This window comes from Coturnix japonica, chromosome 3 (assembly GCF_054131305.1).
Source record: "Coturnix japonica strain WE chromosome 3, WE-NBRP24, whole genome shotgun sequence".
NCBI lineage: Eukaryota > Metazoa > Chordata > Aves > Galliformes > Phasianidae > Coturnix > Coturnix japonica.
The window spans coordinates 57,648,663-57,667,993 of NC_140665.1; the positions used below are offsets into that span (position 1 = coordinate 57,648,663).

General features: G+C 34.7%; 1 protein-coding gene across 10 annotated transcripts in view; it reads right to left on the reverse strand.

The window, feature by feature from the left end:
* NKAIN2 (sodium/potassium transporting ATPase interacting 2) overlaps window positions 1-19,331 on the reverse strand; it is a 483,129-nt gene that overhangs the window by 182,954 nt on the left and 280,844 nt on the right. For 4 of the 10 annotated variants that reach the window (XM_085541745.1, XM_085541744.1, XM_085541743.1 and 1 more), the window contains exon 4: window positions 3,973-4,134. The exons of 5 other annotated variants lie outside the window; for them this stretch is intronic. In XM_085541745.1, the coding sequence (XP_085397871.1) occupies window positions 3,973-4,134 (162 nt within the window). Of the gene's footprint in view, window positions 1-3,972; window positions 4,135-5,267; window positions 15,562-19,331 lie in introns of those variants that run through there. One more of the 10 variants, XM_085541751.1, reaches the window with a different exon arrangement.

The window sequence follows — 19,331 nt, forward strand, 5'->3', positions numbered from 1 at the left end:
GTGTACATACTGTTAAAGCGGCATAAAACAAATAATTTAAATTTCTTTCCTATGGATAATTATGCTGCAGTTAACATTGACATGAAACAGCTGAAAGAACTTCATAGCTCTTTTCAGCAGTAAAGTGGTTTCTACAGACATTCTTCAACAGAAAGGAGCTTCCTGTCCAGTTCTGACAGTTAACCAACTGATCTGGAAATATGTATCAAGACTTTCAATGCAAATGGTAACTGTTAATCATACACATAATCATTTAATTATTTTGCATCAGAATAGTCACTACCATTCATGTGTATTACAAGTTTTTATTTATGGAAGTAAATGACAGAAATGACCTGTCTGACAACCAAAGAAGGTCTGTTTTGAGCTCAGACACCTTGCTGAACTGTCATGTATTTTAATTTACTAAACAAGAATAACTGCTCCTATATTCATTCACGTACTGTATTTAAAATGACAAATAATTTGATAAACTCATCTAATTTAACAGAGGCATAATTCGCATTTATAGATTTCTAAATTAATATTTTTAGACTTTTGGTGGTAGTGTCTATGATGCATTTTAAAAGCAATGATTGAATAAAAAAGCAAATGTTTATATTGTCTGACAGAGAAAAGCAATATCAATCTGGAGAAAAACTGTTATAAATTTTGGGCATCTCAAGCATTAATTTTCATAGAAAACAGCTGTTTTTTGTTGTTGTTGTTGTTGTGTTACTTTAGCATTATTCACAAGACAGAAAATGGAGCCTCAGAATCAACTTCCTCTGCCAAAATTCAACAATTCATGTAGAAAACTTATTTCTTTGCAGTAAAATCCCATGGAGAACTTGTCTGCCTTTAAAAAAATAATAATAAAAAAATCAGAATATTTTGATTTCTTTCTTCTTTCTTCAAGGTACAGTACTGGCAAAAAGATTCCATTAAATTTGAATTGGTTCACTAGAATTCCATCTGAAATATGTTGTAACTGAAGATCAGCTCACTTAGATAAAGTATTTGGTGTTTGAATCAACACTGCAAAACAATGCCTCTATATGATAACATGTATGATAGAAACCACATTAAGGTTGTTTCATATTAATGGTTTTATAGATATCATCAACTGTATATACGAAAGCATTGATTCAATTACTTGCCATTTTCTGTGGAGAATATTTCCTGTTCTGTGGCCTGGTACAAAATTTTCAGTCTAACCTATATTACTATTGTCCTTAAACTGGCTTTTGAGGATAGCAGACATCTAGCAGTAAGGTTAAGCTACACAGAAGGAGGAATATGTGTAAAGAAAGATGGAAAATAATATTTTATTAAAAAGGGAATATATACAAAATTATAAAGAAATACATTGCTGTTTTTTGATTTATCGTACATATATGCCCATTTGAAAAACAGAATGAACATATAAGAAACACAGTCATTAAGAAAGACCAAGACAGATCAAGAAAATTAGCCTTTCTGTAAGTAAATGGAGAAGTATTACTGTCTAGATATATATCCCCCAAATGATACTAAATGAGTAATACTGATGCCTGGCAGCATTTTTGTTTATTGTATTGTTTGCCCAGGCAAACAATGCCAGACATGCATATTGCTTCACTCTCAGATTGTATTCTAGATTTGAATAAAATATATACCATAGCTTACTTTCAAAGCATAGGCTGTTGTCTAGGAAACCTAAGCAACATTTATTTTTCCTTTCAGCACACTAGAAATTAGTCAGATCCACTGTGTTTGACGTGCTGAAAGATTGCAGATAGGTCTCCTGTGACTCTTTTAGGGAAGATGCTATTATATGTGCTTTGTTGTTTCTGCACTGAAGAGACTGTTTAAATTCTCCATTGCTCATAGGTCAAAATGAGCACATTTCAAGCACAGATCTTATATCTCAAGTGAATGAGTAAAATATTGATTCTTCAATATATAAATTTCCCCAAATACTACACTATTTTAAATTCATGTGTTTTGAGGCAGATTGTTTCCCTCTCATCCCAGCAGTTTACAAAACAATAATTTTTGGCATATAATATTTCATTCTTAGCAAAATACATTATTACATTTCCCATATCTGCGTCTATTTTTTTTCTATTTTTTTTTTTCTGGAAGATAAATGTGTATTCCTGATGCTGAACAAGTGTACTTGCAGGGGCTGAAAGAGATGACGCTGGTGTAATAAAATTGGATTGTTAAGGAGAACAGCATCTGTAAGTGAATATTATCTTAAACCTCAAGAAGAAATTTCAACTTCCCTATGCTTCCTTTAAGAACACTAAGACCCATAAACATTTCAGTTCAGTTCTGATTAAACAGTATAAATGAAATCAACACAAAAAACCTTATAATTAGAATTCAGAACTTATTCTGAGATCCAATACTGATTGAGCATTCATTATGAGAGAAGGGTAGTAGATTTTATTATTGCCTCATGTAATGTCATCACCATACATAGATATCTCTAATAAAAAATTCAGTAAGCAAGTTCTCTGTAAAATGAAGTTACATTGACTTATTTTTTCCAGAAGAGAGTAATGAAAATAATCCAAGTAATACAAAAGTAATTATTTTTCTATTAATATCAGGGACTCGTGATCGTGATTGTCTTTTAGATTACTAGAACCTGAACATGTCATAGGCTAAGCCAGGATTTACCATATTTTGATTTCTGAAAAAGAGTCAAGTTTTCATGTTCCACCATATGACTGATTGAGAAGAACATTTGGCAGGTTTCTGAAACATGGAAATGACTTTTATAAAAGAAAAATATAGGTGTCCTCATTTTCTCAAATTTGCCATCACCCTCAGGAATCAACTGCACAAATACCTGGCAAATGTGCTCTAGAGTTTTTCTCTTTACCTGCAAACATTTTGCATTTATCAGCACTAAGTCACAGAGATTGCTGCCAAAAAAAAAAAAAAAAAGAAGAAAAAAGAACGAAAGAAAGAAAGAAAGAAAGAAAGAAAGAAAGAAAGAAAGAAAGAAAGAAAGAAAGAAAGAAAGAAAGAAAGGAAGAAAGAAAGAAAGGAAGAAAGAAAGAAAGAAAGAAAGAAAGGAAGAAAGAAAGAAAGAAAGAAAGAAAGAAAGAAAGAAAGAAAGAAAGAAAGAAAGAAAGAAAGAAAGAAAGAAAGAAAGAAAGAAAGAAAGAAAGAAAGAAAGAAAGAAAGAAAGAAAGAAAGAAAGAAAGAAAGAAAGAAAGAAAGAAAGAAAGAAAGAAAAAAGATATTCACTGTAGTAGATAACCTGTGAAAGTTAAATGCAGCTGATAAGGAAGAATGCCCTCAGATGTAAACAAACACACTGATGTCAGCTGAGGTATTTGTGCATGAGCGGCAGTTCTGTAACACTTTCAGCAGTAATGGAATAGGATTTCAAACATTCAGAAAAAAAAAAAAAAAAAAAGAGGAGAAGAACGCAGACTGAAGAGGAGAATTAATGCTAATTGTTATGAATTATGTTCCCTTAATTATAGGCAATGGGGGACTACTACCTGTCTAACAGGTAATAGCCCTAAAACACTATTCCAACTATGTTTGAAAACTCTGGGTTAGATTTAAATGACTGTATATGTGACATGCTAGTGCTCCATCTACTATACCATTTTTGCAGTATTGACATTTCCATTCACAATTAATTTTGTGTCTGTATGGAATGCCATTTGGCTAAAGATGGGTAACAAAGTTTTTCACTGTGTTGTTGGTTTTCATCAACGTGAACCTGCATTAAGACAGTGTCACGGGTTACTTAGATTTACCTATGCCCGTGACAGGGGAAGCCACCCCACGCCCCCCCCCCCCCGGGGCCTGGAAAGGAGGGGGAAAAGGGGAGTGGGATAAAACAGCGACAATCTAAGGAGGAAAAACTTATTTTACTAAATATGATATCGAAATACAAGATAACACAATATAATATAATTAAGGCTAACAAAATCGAACGAAACAGAGAGAGAGAGAGTCTCCGAAAACCAAGAGGCCTACTGTGAACTCTAGGCGACACGGCTGGAACGCTTCCCACTCTCCGAGAAGTTCGAGAGAAGAAGGAGGGCACTCCAGCCTGGGAACGAGATTATATAGAGTCCTGGTCCCGTGACTTATTGTTACTCCTGTTGTTCTCTGGGATATGTAGTCTTCTTCTGTGGACTGCACATTCAACAGAAGTATCCATACTTGACATGATGTTATGATGTGGAATACTGATAGCAAAATTACAAAATTACAAAACCATGACAGACAGAAAAGCAGGAAATGTGTTGTGCTTCTCCATGTCCTACTTTTCTTTCTTTCAGACATTCTATGGAGAAGACAGCACACTGAAACATGCAAGAATTATGAAATTAGCCAAGTATAAAGTGCATAGTAACAATGTTGATATTACTTGCATAGTTCTATTCATACGAAAGAAAACTGTAACTAAGAAAGAATATGCAGTCCACTTTTGTTGGACTGAAAAAAGCTGCAGACATAGCAAAAAATACCCCAAACTTGTGTAACTGGAAAAATCATTTCCATTAGGCTAACATATTCTTTAAATGTTGCCATGACTGTACATATTTTTGAAATCATCCCCCATTTTCTACCAAAGGAGTGCTTCTAAGAATTGCACTGAAGTCCTTTGGGAAGACAAAATATTCCTCTGAGAATTTTAGAAAAAAGACTTTATGGTCAAATTTTTCCATTGAGACAACACAGCAACCAGCTGTACTTGGTGTCTCTAAAAATATGCCATCAGCACTGGAATACATAGGAGTCAAACTTCAGATATTCCTTCTTCAAAATTTTCATCCAAAGTATTAAATTATTTTTTTCAAAGTCAAGCAGCAGTGAGATGGTAAAAAGAATATAGAGTTTTGTTTCCCAACATCTTTATACTGGTGGTGCAATAATAGTGAGGGTAATTCAAAACAAAGGAAGACACAGATCACGATACCTGGTAAACAATAAACATAGCAGTACTACTCTTGAACAACACTGATCTCACTGTAATGAAAATACGTATTCAGAGGGAACTTACAAAGTCCCATTCATTCTGATCCACAGTGAAGCTGTAGTCTCACTTTGAGAGATATCAATGATTTTAACTATATTTTCCATATCCAGTTTTGCAGACTTATTTTAGATATCTTCTGTACTGTTTCACTGCTGTGCTACATCTGTTTTTCATACAACACCATAGCCTCCCATAATGTATTCCTTACCAGCAGATTTTAAACCTTCAAGAAACCCGAAACACATGCACCAGTTCTCAAATACCATAAGATCTTTTTTTTCTTGTCAAAATAACTTCAAATTTCTTCAACCAATTATGTCTTCATCTCATTATGATTTTCCCATTCCATTTTTTTCTCTTAACACTTATGTCTGTTGATTTTGCCACATAAATGCATGTTTTCTGATACCACTTTATACTAAATACACACTAAAAGATTAATCATTTGAACTATTAGACTCAATAAAAGGAGAGAAATCAATACATTCATGCAGCTTTTAGAATTAATATTCCCTTGATATTTATATGTAAGTCCTAGAAGTCTGTGTGTGCACTAAGCACAGAACACGATAAGAACTGAGAGATGAGTTTATTAAAAATTCATATATTTGTGCTGATAGTTGTTATTTGGTTCACTTCAAATTCAAAAGACATTTTCAGTTAACTAAAATTCAGCTCCAGCTTTCGGCTTTTAAAGGTCTGCAACACTGTATAATTAGATTCAGGTTTTCCTCTTTTGTTACAGATAGTAACAGATTCTTTTTCCTGTGATCTAATTTTAAGAGAAATTCCACTCTCTTAAGCTCAGGGCACATTTTTGAGTTTGCAGTTTAAAAGAAAATTTAAGGAGCAGAAATCTACTGCAGGTGGTTTAGAAAGAGTCAAGTACAAGCAGGCACTATCACAGTTTCTTTAAATCTACTTTCTATTAATGTTTATCATTTTTGATTTACAGAGCAATGATACACAGAGAATATTTATACCCTGCTGAAGTTTCAGATAAAAGGATTCATGCATTACTTTTTACAGTTTCTCATTTTTCAAATAGATTACTTGCAATGCATTAACTATTTCCCAAAATCTGTTTCATAGCCACAGATAAACTTAGGCATTTGCAGAGGCCTATCTTTCCCACAGCAGCACTGAGATACAGTGAAGGAAGTAGCAACTCCTCAAAACATGTAAAGGTAAAATGGGGATAGGGTAAGTAAACCAAGAGCATTGGCTGATGGGAATGTATGAGACACAGCAATCAACAAATAAACAGAACAGAATTGAAATTCATTTCATTGTTGACATATAAAGAAAGAAATGCCTGGAGAATGGCCTTACTGGTAAAGCTCTCAAACCTATACTGAGGAATCAGAATGGCTGGATGTCTCTTTGAAATGTCTCTACACATGTATATGCAGCATGGAATGTGCGGAATTAAAAAGTGATAACTTTTTTGTTATAATAAAGACATCATGGGATGGCTGACATGACTGGGATGCTGTGATGGAGGGCACTCAAGGAAAGACAGGGAGGGCAAGGATGGAAAGTTGATCTCTTATGTATGAGATAAGCTGGAATGGATGGAACTCCTTGGGATGGGTAAAGTATCAGTTGAGAGCTTTGGGATGAAGTTTAGTAGGCAGACAGGCATGGGCATCTGTTATAGATCTCCTGATAAGTAAGATGTGAGGCCTTCTTCAAACAACTGGATGAAGTCCCATATTTGCATGAGGCCTTGGTCCTTACCATGGCTTTAGCTAACCTGACATCTGCTGGGAGGATGTTACAGCAGGGGTAAAAAAAAAATCCTGCACTGATGACAGCTTCCTGGCACAGGTAATCAAGCAGTCAACAAGAAAAAGTGCTCTGCTGGACCAGAGAAGGAAATACTGGGCAGTAATGTGAAAGTTTGGGGCAAGCTTGGATACTGTGATCACAAGATGATAGAGTTTCAGATCCTAAGAGAAGGGAACAGGGCAAAAAGCAACATCACAACCCTGGATTTAAGGAGAAAAGATGTAAATAACTTCAGGAAGCTGCTTGGAAGAATTTCATGGGATACATCCCTGGAGAGAAGGTCCAAGAAAACTGACATATATATAAGGATGACATTGTACAAGCCCAACAGACATCTACCTTGTCAAGCAAGAAATCAAATGATGGTGGCAGGAAGCCTTCATGGATGAATACAGTGTTTCTGGCTGAACTCATACATAAAAGTGCACAAGAGGTAGAAGCATGGGCAGGTGACCTAGGAAGAGTGTAGAGATGCTATATCTTGCTGGGATAGAATTTGAAAAGCTAAGGCTAACTTGGCATTTAATCTAACAAAGGATGTGAAAGGCAACAAGAGAGGATTTTACAAGCAGATAAACAGCAAGAGGATGACTAGGGAAAATGTAGGCAATCTGCTGAGCAGAACAAGACGAATAATGACAGTTGACATGGAAAAGGTTGAGGTATTGAAGGTCGTCATCACTGAAACTATATTTCATGAGTCTCATGTCCCTGAAATCAGATGGAAATTATGGAGATCATTTTACAGTACTCTTAAAATAGACTGATAGTATCAGAATGAAAATAAATATAATTTCACTCAATGAGCTGTTATGTGAGTAGGTTTAGAAACTGAGAATAGTATGCTGAAAAACTGGTCAATTCACTTTGAATGGCACACATTAATTTATTTATTTAACCTCTATTTCACTCTGTCCATTCTATTAAAAACAGATTTAAAAAAAAAAAAAGGTAAAATATAACATTTATTCTTTTCCAGTTTGTCTTAGCAAAAAATACTGTAAAAATACTGTAATAATTGTCCTGTCCCCTGTCCAATAATAGCCATCAAGTTCTGTCCCTTAATGAGGAGCATGTGATGAATTTAGAAACATCTGGGATAATTATCCTAATGAAATGAGTGAAGGACTTAGAGTTATATGCATTCTTTTTTAAAGTATGAATACACAGAATAGAAAAGTAATGCTAAAGAAACAGAAAGCAGTAAAGTCAGTAAAGCATGGTAATGCTAGCATGAAAATGTAACTAGAAAAACAAAATTCATGTAATAAAGAATCTAAATAGGTTTACTACAAAGATCCCAATCATCAGCAGCTAAGAGTGGTAAATATCAGTGAAAAATGAATAAAATTAACTTTGAAGCAAAAGTGCAAATTTTCCACCTTAAACTATTATTCAGTGTAGGATAATAAAGTCTAAACTGAATATGAAAGCATATCAGAAGCTCAAAAAAAGGTGGAGGAATTTCACAACGTGCCATAACTGTCAGGAGTGCACAAAGACAATTTAAAGATATCAAGATTTTTGAAACATTTTCTGTTGAGAAATGCTCATTTAGTGTGGTAAAAATGTTGTATGAGAACATGCTAATCCAGGGAGGCTTGCTTTAAACACAAATCAAGATATTTCTATTTTGTTTGAGATGAAGTTGGAGTTCTGTTTGTAAATCATTGATGAAAAATTAAAAAGCTGAAACAGAAGGTAAACATCTAGTAGAAGATAAAAGAATTTTTAGTCCTCTCATTCTATTTCCAATGAAGAAAACTTTTAATATTTATGAAAGAACAGAAATTCTGTATCCCTCGCAGCTGTAGTAACAGGCATAGCAGAATTTCTAAGGATATTCTTAACAGAGCCCATGACTGTTAGGATCAAAACTCATTTTAAATACATAAAAGCTAAAAGCAAGAACTGTTTTACATGAGAACGTCAACAGACTTGATAGTATATATTAATATGGTCCAGCACATACAAGAGATACTTAAGCATCATACTACAATTGAAATAATAATTCTCAAAGTTTTCTCAAAGTAATATTCTCAAAGTAATATTCTTCTACTAGGATTAAAAAATTGTTTCTATATGCAAATGGGCAGCAAATAAGTTGTGAAAGTCAGTCGTGCTAACATTTTAATTAAAAAAAAAAAAAAGGAAAGAAAAAAGAATTCATCCTATCTATATTTTAAATGTATACTTTAAATAAAAAGAGGAAAAGGAATTTACAGTGCTTTAGTGCTTTCATGCTTTCTGTAAATATCTGTATGTTTAGGCAAATGAAGAAGTGTCACATGCTAGAATTTTTTCCATCTTGATGGAACCGGATTTTTGCATATTCTATGTGAAAATCAAATCTTTTTTTTTTTTTTTTTTTTTTTTTTGTTGCCAGTACAACTGACAGATCTCTATTTATAAAATAAATTTAACATGAATCTGTTATCTTGTCAGGTTTTTTAGCATCTCACAAAGAAGGTGAACTGGTTGCAACTTTGCCAATGGAAATGTTAGCCACTGGCAAACACTGATTTGAAGAAACCAAGACATTTCATACGAATTTGACCTGTTTCCACTGATAGATTTAAAGACAAAATTGCCCTTATCCTCTGACCTTCTGGGGGGCATTTGAGATTCTCAGTTTCCATGTTCTGAATTACAGGGCTGATGGTGGAAAATAAAGAATTTAGTCTCTTAGCAAGGTACATAATTTCTCATCCTTTAAAAGAGTAGCAACCATTTTAATCCTTGGGAGTGATACAATTTAGTAAATAGGCAGATATCTGACCACTAGCTATACAACCACATCAACCGAAAATCACAGAGGAGCAGCATTCTTACAAGTCCATTTTTAATTTTTTTTTCCCTATAGGCTCTCTGTCTTTAACTAGCTCTCACATGGCAACTAGAAAATAAAACTGAGATAAAGTCATATAATTATGCACATGTTCACAACACACCTTCCTCCTGAAGATAATGTTCAGTATAGCCATAGAAGTGCTTCTACAAGTACAGAAAATGTGCTACTGTGGTACTGATTCTAAATCCTTTGATTCTCCACAGATTTTAACTAAATCCTCACATATTTTTTTGTTTTGTCCCTGGGAGAGCCAAATCAGAGGGAGAGATTATGATTCGCATAAAACAGGATGCTCACAGAAAGTAAGCACCAGTGCCAGAAATTGTGGGAAGGCAGACAGGCAGGCAACGTGGAAACTGCTCATGTGATGCTCTTCAACTATACATTCATCATGCCTGATTATCCCAGTTCTGGTTTTCTTCTGCTGTTATTCTTGCCAGCTTGCATAATGTTTTTGTGATATGAATGGCTTTCAAATGTGAACTATACACTGAAGCTGAAAATTAATTTTCTCTTGCATTCCAGGTTTTTGTTTGAAAACCAGTAGCCTAGACACTATACAGTTCATTTTGGAAGTATGCCAAATTCGAGATGTACCATGTGTTAGATGAAAGCTTTTTGAATATTTCTGTAGACAGTCCTAGTAGTATCTCCACAGTTCTAATCTAAAAGTCAGTTATAGTTAGGCAAGATGGGAGAGGAAACTATAAGAAAAATAGCGAGCATTCTCAGCTGAGGTGTTCACATCTTTAGTGAAGCATAAGTAAGACAAAATTAGAAACACACTTGATTCAGTGAGAAATCTCAAATTCTGACACAAATTATTTCCATTTTTCATTCTCATTACTCTTTCCTTTCCCCTTCCTGTTCTTTCCTTTTTCTCTCTCCTTTAACTTCCTTGTTCTTTCTTTCTCTCTTTTTCCCTTTTCCCTCTTCTATTTTCTCCATTCATAGAATCATAGAATTCTCTGAATTGGGAGGGACTCTTATAGGTCATTTAGTCCAACTCCCCTGCAATGAACAGGGACACGTACAGATAGATCAAGTTACTCAGAGCCTTGTTCTTGAATGTCTCTAGAAACAGGGCATCCATCAGCTCTCTCGGCAACCTGTTCCAGTGCTTCACTACTTGTATTGTAAAATATCTTTGTTTGAATTGACATGGATAAGGTTGAGGTACTGAAGGACTCCTTTCCCTCAGTCTTCACCACTGAAACTATCTTTCAGGAGTCTCAGGTCCCTGAAATCAGAGGGAAATTATTATGGAGATCATGTTGTGATAGGACAATCACAACAGACCCTGCTAAGGAGTCTGTTCCATTCCTTATTATTGCCCTCCTTTAGATACTCCAAACCTCTTCACCCCTTAGATACTTGGATTTCTTCCACACTGCCTTCTCTACCTTTCCTTTCCTTATCTTTCAGCTATACTATTCACTCACAGATGTACAGAATGCTGTGGACTGTGAACAATCTGACATACCAAAAAAAAAAAAAAAAAAAAAAAAAAAAAGTTATATTGTTATATGTGAGTATAAAGAAGACAAAAACTGAAGTCATGCAAGGATTCCAACAAATTCCTGCAGTCTCCCTAGAAAATTGTAAGGCTCTGTCACAATATCACTATCTCTTGCATTTAGATAAATAAAGATAAAATCACAGAATCATAGAATGATCTGGGTTGGAAGGGACCTCAAGGATCATGAAGTTCCAACCCCCCTGCCTGGCAGGGCCACCAAACTTCCACGAAAGGAATAGGAAATAAAAGGAATAATTTCCATAAAAGGAATAGGAAAATATGCAACAATTAGATCTGCTAAGATTTCTTAGACTAGACTAGTATGTATTTTGCTATGTATTCTGAGAGCTTAACAAGAGACATGACAACATGAGGAACTTATGACTACAGCCATCCTGCACATTCCTTACTCTGTCCATACAAAATGTGATTCATTTTTGAGACACTTTTGATTTGCATCAGTCTGCATCTCTAGATCCTGCAGAAAAATAGGAATAAAAATACTTCTTCATATTCATTACTCCTAGATGAAAAAATGGTCTGTGAAATGACAAACCCATTAATCTGATTTGACTTTGAATTTTTTTTTTATTTTTATTTTTTCTATTTTAGAAAGTGTATTTACTGAGATTCTAAAAGCTTAAGAGAAAGAGATTAAAGATAGAGCTGGTACACAGCTTTCAATCATTAAAACAAATGAAAACAGAACAGTATTAGAAAAAAGAAATGGTACCTATTAGCAATGAAGAGGAAAGGCTTAAAAACATAGGAAAGAACACACACACACAAAAAAAAACCAACCACAAAAAACACATAAACACACACACACACACACACACACACACACACACACAAAAACATGACACCCTAATAACCATAGTTTTAAAACACACTTGTTTTCCATAGCAAAACAAACAAACATGCAAATGGAAAATACAGCTTTCATTTTAAAATTCTAGTAAGAAACCATCATTTTAAAATTAACAATACAGATGTTAGATGTAATTTTTCTTAATTTTGCAAAGGCTTAAGGTTATCCTGAATTTTCTTTGCAGCATAAAAACAAACAAACAAAAAAACAAACATCTGTCTCAAATCTGACCCCACTAGTATTTTTGGCACACAGTTACTCATAGCTGCAATGCCTGGATATCTTTGCCATGGACTTCTCAGATTCTGAAATGAAAACAATAAATTAAGTTTCCTTAGGCCCAGGAACAGAATCACAAACGAAGATTTTCCATAGATGTTCTGCAGACTTAAGGGTAATATTTATATGTTTCTTTACTGCCTAGAAAACAACTGCAGATCTCGAAGTAATGATTTATAGACTAAAATAAATGAGATTCGCTTGAGTAGAATGCCAAGAGGATTCTGACATACTATGTAAATGCTATTTCATCCTAGATTTATTTATTTATATTAACAAGACTCCTTACTTAGTAATAATTTGAATTCATTTTTATGAATGCTCAAACTGCATTATTTTCTAAGCAGGTGGGTAATAGGAGGTTTTTCTGTAAACAAACAGATATTTAAGAAATAATTTCATAAGCTACAAGCCCCTGCAATGGGTTGTAAAACATTTTTTTTTTCCCTACACTTAATTATGGGGTAGGTGTGGTGACTGATTAAGGAACAGCCATATTTACTCACAATTTAACCAACTTGCACATTGAATTAGGAGTATCAGTGTGAGTGAGAACATTACCTCTTTATTGCTAACTAACTGTCATTAAGTCCTTCTCAAGAAGTGTGCATTTGCCTTGATTTGCTTGTATTTTATTACTATATTATTATATTGTTATACTGTTATTATTTTATACCACTGCATTATATTATAAATATAATACACATATAATAATATATATAATGGTTTCATATTTTATTGTTATATTGTTGTATTAGTACATTATTAAATGGTGCATATTAGTACATTATTAAATGGTGCAGGTGTTATCACACCCTTGTAGCACCATAGTACAACCTAAGAGAATGTTTAATATTGACATCAGAGGATCAAATCCACTACAGATCATTAAGACTAAACAAAAGTCCCCCATCCCTGGAGGCTTTTAAGGCAAAGCTGGATGTGGCTCTGGGCAACCTGGTCTAGAGGCTGGTGATCCTGCCAACTCCTGGGGGTTTGAAACTAGATGATCTTTGAGGTCTTTTTCAACCCAGGCCATTCTACGATTCTATGTAAAATAATCTAAAGCTAAACATTTTAGCATCTAAGGATCTGCAAGATAAATCTGGATTTCAACTATGAAAACCTACTTTGCAAATATCCTCAAAAATAAATGCAGTCAGTTAGCACAGTAGCTCTTTGAAGCTATTGGAAAGTTTTGTGCAATAGAAAGCCAGGATAATACAGAAGTCAGTTATGTTGAGCTATTTTAACGAGAATGTATAGGAAGTAAGTTCTTCAGCTTTGACCATAATCTTTTTCTGCCTGGAATTGGAACATACATATTTCTAACAATCTGTAATTGTAGCAGATCAAAGTCCTGTTTCCTCTAGGCATGCACAGGTGGCTCTGAGGCTGTGCTTGTATTGCCATTTTGCTAGACGGATAGTGACAAATGCATTGTATATGAAATCCCAGAGGTCTGAGGATTCTTTTATTTCATTCTGCGAGGGCTATAAATAAGCCATGTGGCACAAAACAGACTGCTGAATGAAACAAATGCACACACACAAAATAAATCAGAGAAACCTTAGTGGTTTACAAATGGACATTTTCAACAGGATCCAAAGAGAGAGACAGAGAGAGAGCTTTTTTTTTTAAGCAAATGAAAGAACAGCTTTACTGCTTTCCACAGGCACTTCTGGGAAGAGGTGTCTATCAAATATTCATGGTAGCATCTTGTCTACACAAGTCTGGTTGATGGAGTAATTGTGCCGACTCACCTGGCACCAAAACTCAGCCATTTTCCCTTTCCCCATCCAGTAAATCTGTGGCTGTCAGTGATAGAAGCTGATGGGAAATGATAGCCTTATTGAGCTGCCTCATGAACTGTAACTCATTTGTTCTGAAGACCCAGACTGACAGCCTCTGCATTTCTCCCTTCCAGCAAAATCGAGTATAAATCACTTTATCATTTTTCCCAATGACAGTTTATCAGAATTCTGGAATTTTATATGAAGTCATAGAGGCTGGTGGTAGAAATAAGAGTCATGGTTGATCTTGTTGCTGGAGAGCATCTTGCAAGGCTTAATGCTCCATTAAAAATTACAGTCTGACTCACACTAACCAGACAAATGTGTACATGTATAAATGCGCACACCTGATACGGTGATAGAGTGGAAATACTGATCAAGTGCAAATAATACAAGGTTTTGAATCCACTGATCTTAAAATTACTATTTACTTCCAGTACACAGAACATTCATTTCTCATTTTAACTATTTTCCCTGACCAAGAAAAACAGAAAATAACAACAGAAAAAAAAGCCCCCAAAAGCCCTGAAGAATTCTTGCACTAAACAGTACTGCTTCATTGAATAGGAATCCCCTTGATCTCACTTGTTTTCATTTTTAATAAACTGCAAAATGAAAAAAACAGGGTAGGTACAATTGAGGTATTTATGGAGACTGCTGCTCTAATGTTGAGTCTGATTTATGAATTTGTTATATACAAAAAAAAAAAAACCAACAAAAAACAAAAAACAAAACCCACAACAAAACCAAAACACAAAAACAAAACAAAACAACAACAACAAAATAACAAAACACAATCACTAAAAATTGGAATTATTTGGTGTTTAGGATATTTACTTACTTAGTGCAGGGCAGGAGGTTAACCTACTGATTCATCGTCTTTCAAAGTTGCCTATCAGCTGATATGCACTATGTAAATATTATTCATTATTCACTGAATAATTTCGTGCCCATATGCAAATAATTGTCCCCATTAAAGATGAACAAAGTATCAAGCTAAGCCCATAAAGTCTCACACTGAAGCAACAAAGCCTGCCTCTTGAACATACTTAGAAACATATGTAAGTATGTACAAGAAAATGACATTTCTGACTTCACTCATTACAACTACAAGGAGACCTAGAATTTGATTATAGTGATGCTAATCACAATTAGGATTCAGGTTTTTTTGTTTGCACTGAACAGAGACACTTCTCCATTTTATTTTCTTGATCCCTTTGGGTAGGTGTTCAAGCATGCAAAACCTTCTAGCTAAGTGACAAAACAGGAGAAAATAACTTCTACAGATGAATGATCTTATGGTAGTGAAAGTGGTATGGTTATGGTTATGGTCTGATCCAGCATGTTCCCTGCATTCCTCTGGGCAAGATGCAGTTCTCTGGAGGTGGACTGCAATAGAGTTCCCTTTTTCTCAGTTACAGAATCATTGTCAGCATAGTCATGATGATTATGGAAAAATTCAGAGTAGAAAATGTGCTGTAACAAAGAATAAAACAGAGACACCTTAGAAGATAACATGGCTAAAAACTAACACCATTCATGTTGGTAACCATTAGGACACAATAAAATGCATGGCTAAATCTAGCATAAAACTGGTTCTTCAGGAGCAAAAAACTCATGCAGCCTACCAAACTGCTCAGGGAAGTGCTTAGAATGCATGCTAATTCCAGTAAGTTACAACTGAGAAAGTATCTGAAATCCGATACTTGTAGCATAGCAGGTAATAAGCATATGTCTTATTTAATTATCCTAAATGACTGAATACCGACATCAGCTGCCTGTTTTCTACTCCCCTAGCACTGACTATGTCATTCTTAACACCGACCTGGGTAGCAGGAAAACTCCTACACCTCTTCTTATTAACTCCTCAAACATTAATTCATCTGATTTTCAATCAAGATTCATGTATCATTAGACAATAGTTACTTGCTTGTCACACTTTCACTGTTAATGACATGGACTGGTAAACCAATTTTGTGCTGTAGATAATTTTGGTAAACAAAAATGTGCACGTAGTATGTGGAAAAAAACCCAAAACTTCTGATAACCCAAATTAAATCCAAAACCAAAAATAAATAGGAAGATCTTTGGGGGGTCCAAATTTGGGCAATAAGAATCTCCTTATTAAATTTAATTGTAAAGGTGCTGAGAAACCAATTTACATCCGTAGTATGAAACATATTAATAATTTGCAGAAGAAAAATGTGTGTAGAAGTGCCTGTTTTGCACTGTAAAATTTATAACAGAGAGAGCAGCTGTGGTCAAATACTTTGGTTTTCAGAACTTATTATTCAAGCGCAATTTGTTAAAATAACCCTGATGAAATTTCTCCTTTTACGGAAAAATGTATGAGGCACACAACCTCAGGCAGACATCGGAGCAGTAGAAAGAAAGAGTTTCAGAAAGGCAGCTGGACAAATATTTGTAAGAAATGATATTGTGGGACAAAAGAAAAGATATAGACTGAAATGGATTTTCTTTTTGTCGGAGGTTTATGGGCTGATTTGACTTGCGAGGAGGAGGGATCTGCAAATCTGCACATTTGGAAAAGGGGAAATGGGATCCCAAAATAATTAAAAACACTTTACTAAATACAGTATTGGAATGCAAGATACCACAAGATACAATATAATTAGAACTGAAGCTAATAAATCAAATATTGAAAAAGTGTCCAAAAAGTGGAAAGGCCTCATCATAACTAAAGTGAGATGTGCAGTTGGGTCCAGCAGCAGGGTGGAGAGCCAAAAAAGGGTAGATCTTATGACCTTGCCAATGTTTATATCTCCTCTCTGAATGTAAAGTCCTCTGGGGAATGTAGTTCTCCTCCAGACAGGTGCCCGGAACTGGAGCATTCACTCTTTAACTCCCACTGCACTACATGATATTGTGATGTGGAATACCAATAACCAAAAATCATAAAACCATGACACTTTTATATTCATAAAAATCTAGTCTACATAGAGAAAATACTATTGATATGAAAAATTCATTACATTTACACAGTTTTCTTATTCTTATTATTTATTTATTTATTTATTATTTTTAAGTTATTGTAAGGCTCCTATGGGAAAAAAGAAAAACTAAACAAAAATAAAAATAATAATAATAAAAAAAACCAACCAGTTTTGAAGTCTATTTCTGCCTTTAACTTTTTTCAAATATGCTGACATTGTACATTACCCTTAGGTTAAAAAAAAAGTCAAGTGATCAAATGTCCAGAAAATGCACTGCCCTGCAACTGTCACAAGGTTATTGCTGTTTTCATGTGGAGAGTTTTAAAGGCTATTGAGATGAAAAGGAATTATAGCCAAGTCACTTAGTGTCATGAATTTTCCACTGTGCTTCAGGCATGCTTTTGGGGAGCTTGTGTGTATCTTGCTAATAGCTTGACCTTCATGGATTATTAAAATGGAATTTTATACAATGGAAATGCTGATAAATTTGAGCTAAACGGCACACTTTGAAAGGGCTATGTTTAGAGATGCTAATTGCAGCAGTTTTGTAAAGTAAAATGGTTTCATAATTGCAGAGTGGATTGAGATGATGGGTACCACACAATGGTACACAGGCAAGTCTGTGTTCACATTTTGTGGGAGGGTTTTCTGCCTAGGGCTAGATGATATTCTTCAGTACTTATTTATGGATTGGAGAACACACAAGAGAAATAAAAACTGTCTTACTTCAGGCACTTGTCTGCTCCCACCCTAAAATGAGTCAGAAGAATAACATTTCAAAGCATATTAATCAGACTGATAATTTCTTTCATGTACGTTCAAGAGAGAAATATGTATATTATAAGTACAGTTTCCCTGCTGGTGAAACAATTGCCCTGAAGAACAACACAAGTACAAAAAAAAAAAAAAAAAAAAGGAAAAAGAAAAAAAAAGGAGGCAGATAAGTGATAAGTAGACAGATTCATCTTTGTTGCTTTAGATATATTGTAGGCGCTTGAAGAGGGTCACAGGTTGTGATCAATGAAAAGGACTGTGAAATATCTGAGCCAAACCACTGCAATTCAGCTGTATGAGAAAGGCAGTTTGATATAGAGGAAGAGATGAATTGTAAAATGTCTTCCGTGAAAGAAAAAACAGATCATTTTAAAAACAGAAAATTCAATGAGATTTTGGAAAGATTAAGATGGTGAGTGGGAAAAACAGATTGTCAGAAAAGACAGTTTTCATGAAAATTTACAGTTCAAAAACAGAAGAGGTAGATGGTACCAACTCTTGTCTGTATGTTTATATAATCTAGCCAGTAATGTATCACTAGCTGCACGTTTCATTTATTCATTACTTTCATTTGTTCCACTTTACCTGCCTTGCAAAATTCAACTATGCTGGGCACCAAACCACAGGTAAATTTAAACAAGCAATTCCTAACACACTGTTCTGTCACAATAGATCACTTACAAAATTGAAGTGCATTGGTCTTTTTTTAGCCTCTTCTTCTGTAACTGACGATACTGTGATTAAACAATATAGAAAGAATATGAGAGATCAGAATCTCCTCCTGGCCTGATTTAGACTCTCCCATGATTCAGATATATGCTATCTTTTGGCATACAAAGTGTTCTGAAACACACATCTCTCAGCCTTTCCTGTTGAAACGTGGGGTAGATAGAGTAGCAGGATATGCTTGTAAGTCCATACTGGGTTGCTATTCCAGTACATAAAGTTACAAGATATTTACTAAGCCAGAAATGAAAACAGGAGTGACTTCCTTAATCCTGTGGTTTGGCCTCCCATATTATCTGAGAGCACGTTCATTCTCATCTCTCCTTAGCCCTCTGATTGGAACAACTCTCATGGGCTTCACTGTTATTTCAGCAATGTCAGATGGGAAATTTGGGTGGTTGTTTTTGTTTGGTTGGTTGCTCGTTTATTTTTTTTTTCCTTATAGTGAGAGGCTAGTATATTTCCCATGACTCTTTCATGGCTTTGAACTGACATACTTATAGAAGAAGGTCTCCTTCCAGTTTCTTTGAAATGTACTCAATTACCCCTTCAAAGAAAGTCTGCTCTTTTTTTTCTTCTTCTTTTGATATGTTTTTCTTTGTATGTTTGTTTGTTTGGTTTTGTTTTTGCTTTTTCTTACAATTGATGTGCAAGAAAAAACTGAGTTACAGAACTCTGATACATCTTCCTTCAGGACACCTTGGCTGCGTACATATATCTGAGATATTAGGACTGTTAGGACTCTCATACTGAGATATACTGTCTATGCACAGTAAATATGGCTCCACATCC